At 40.4% G+C, this 1,520-nt stretch overlaps 1 protein-coding gene across 1 annotated transcript; it reads right to left on the reverse strand.

Moving 5' to 3' along the window:
• Positions 1–245: 245 nt before the first annotated feature.
• OR2G6 (olfactory receptor family 2 subfamily G member 6) lies at positions 246–1,193 on the reverse strand. The gene has a single exon (XM_036092320.2). It carries the CDS (start codon positions 1,191–1,193, stop codon positions 246–248), a length of 948 nt encoding a protein of 315 aa, XP_035948213.1.
• Positions 1,194–1,520: the final 327 nt, after the last annotated feature.

Here is a 1,520-nt window from a genome sequence, read left to right on the forward strand (position 1 = left end):
GAAACAATTTGTGCGTGAAAGTTGATGGCATGGTTGAAGAAGAGCAAAGTAGATAAAACATAAGAACTTGGATTCTTGCAAAGGATGTTTGGGAAGAATTAAAAACTACTGTGACTGGACTATGTTAGCTTCTTACAGAATTCTGTGTCTTTTAATATTCCTTATGGCATTGTCTAAAAACAACCCAGAACTTAGAACAAATAATCCATGAGCTAAGAATAGCCCAGTAACATAATACCAACAAATCATATATTTTCTGAAACAAGAACATTTCTCATTACCAGTGTTCTTAAGGCCCCTTTCACATCTTTGTTTCTCAGAGTATAGATAATGGGGTTTAAGACTGGGGTGACTATCGTGTAGAAAAGAGAGACAAATTTTCCCTGTTTTTTTGAGCCACTTTTGGGTGGTTGAAGGTACATAAAGATGATGGTTCCATAGAAAATAATGACCACAGTCAGGTGGGAAGAACAAGTCCCAAAAGCCTTCTGGCGCCCTACTGCTGATTTTATCCTCAGCACAGCTTTTGTTATAAAGCCATAGGAGACTAAGATGAGTGACACAGGGACAATTAGAAAAATAACACTAGCCACAAAGAGTTCTACTTCATTGAAAGTTGTGTCCACGCAGGCCAGTTTAATGAGCACAGGAACCTCACAGAAGATGTGGTCCAGTTTGCGATGACCACAAAGGGGCAGCTGCACAGTAAGGGAACACTGAATTAAGGAGGTGATGAGTCCACTAAGCCACGCTACGCTGGCCAGGAATGCACAGAGCTGAGGATGCATTATAGTTGTGTACTGCAGAGGCCGGCAGACAGCAGCATATCGGTCATAAGCCATGACTGCAAGGAGAATACACTCAGAGGAGCCCAACCCCATGGCCACATAGAGTTGGGCCACACATCCACCGTAGCTCATGTTTTTTTCTTTCTTACTCATGGTAACAAGCAACTGTGGGGCAACACTGGTGGTAAAGCAGATGTCCACACAAGAGAGATTGCTGAGGAAAAAGTACATTGGAGTGTGGAGTTTGGTGGCTAAACAAGACACGAAAATGATGGCAGTGTTCCCCACGATGTTCAAGATGTAGAAAAGCAAAATTATGACAAAAAGGATCCTTTCTAGTTGGGGCTCATCTGCAAATCCCAGGAGAAGAAATCCCTTTTCAGAACTGTTGTTGCTTTCCTCCATTGTCCTGCAGACTTCAATTTATAAAAGGATTAATATTCTGGAGAAAGAAAATGATAAGGTGAACAATGGTAAACTGTGGTGTTAATCTAATATAATTATCTCCCTTTTATAACATTCAGTCATATTGTAAAGACTGATAGCACTTTTCTCAATGTGTATTATTTGACAGAAAATGCCTCCTACTTCTGTTTCCTTGAGCACATTTCACTCTTTCAAATAAGAACAGCACTAATCCAAACACCATCACAATATCTTCTCTTGGAAACAGGCTTCATGCAATGAACAGCAAGCTGGAAAAAGCAGAGGAAGGAATTAGTGATATAGAAA

The sequence above is a fragment of the Halichoerus grypus genome, chromosome 2 (assembly GCF_964656455.1).
Source record: "Halichoerus grypus chromosome 2, mHalGry1.hap1.1, whole genome shotgun sequence".
In the NCBI taxonomy this organism is placed as follows: domain Eukaryota; kingdom Metazoa; phylum Chordata; class Mammalia; order Carnivora; family Phocidae; genus Halichoerus; species Halichoerus grypus.

What these genes read in the sequence shown, in the direction of transcription:
- OR2G6 (XM_036092320.2), bottom strand. Translation starts at nt 1,193, where the DNA reads ATGGAGGAAAGCAACAACAGTTCTGAAAAGGGATTTCTTCTCCTGGGA.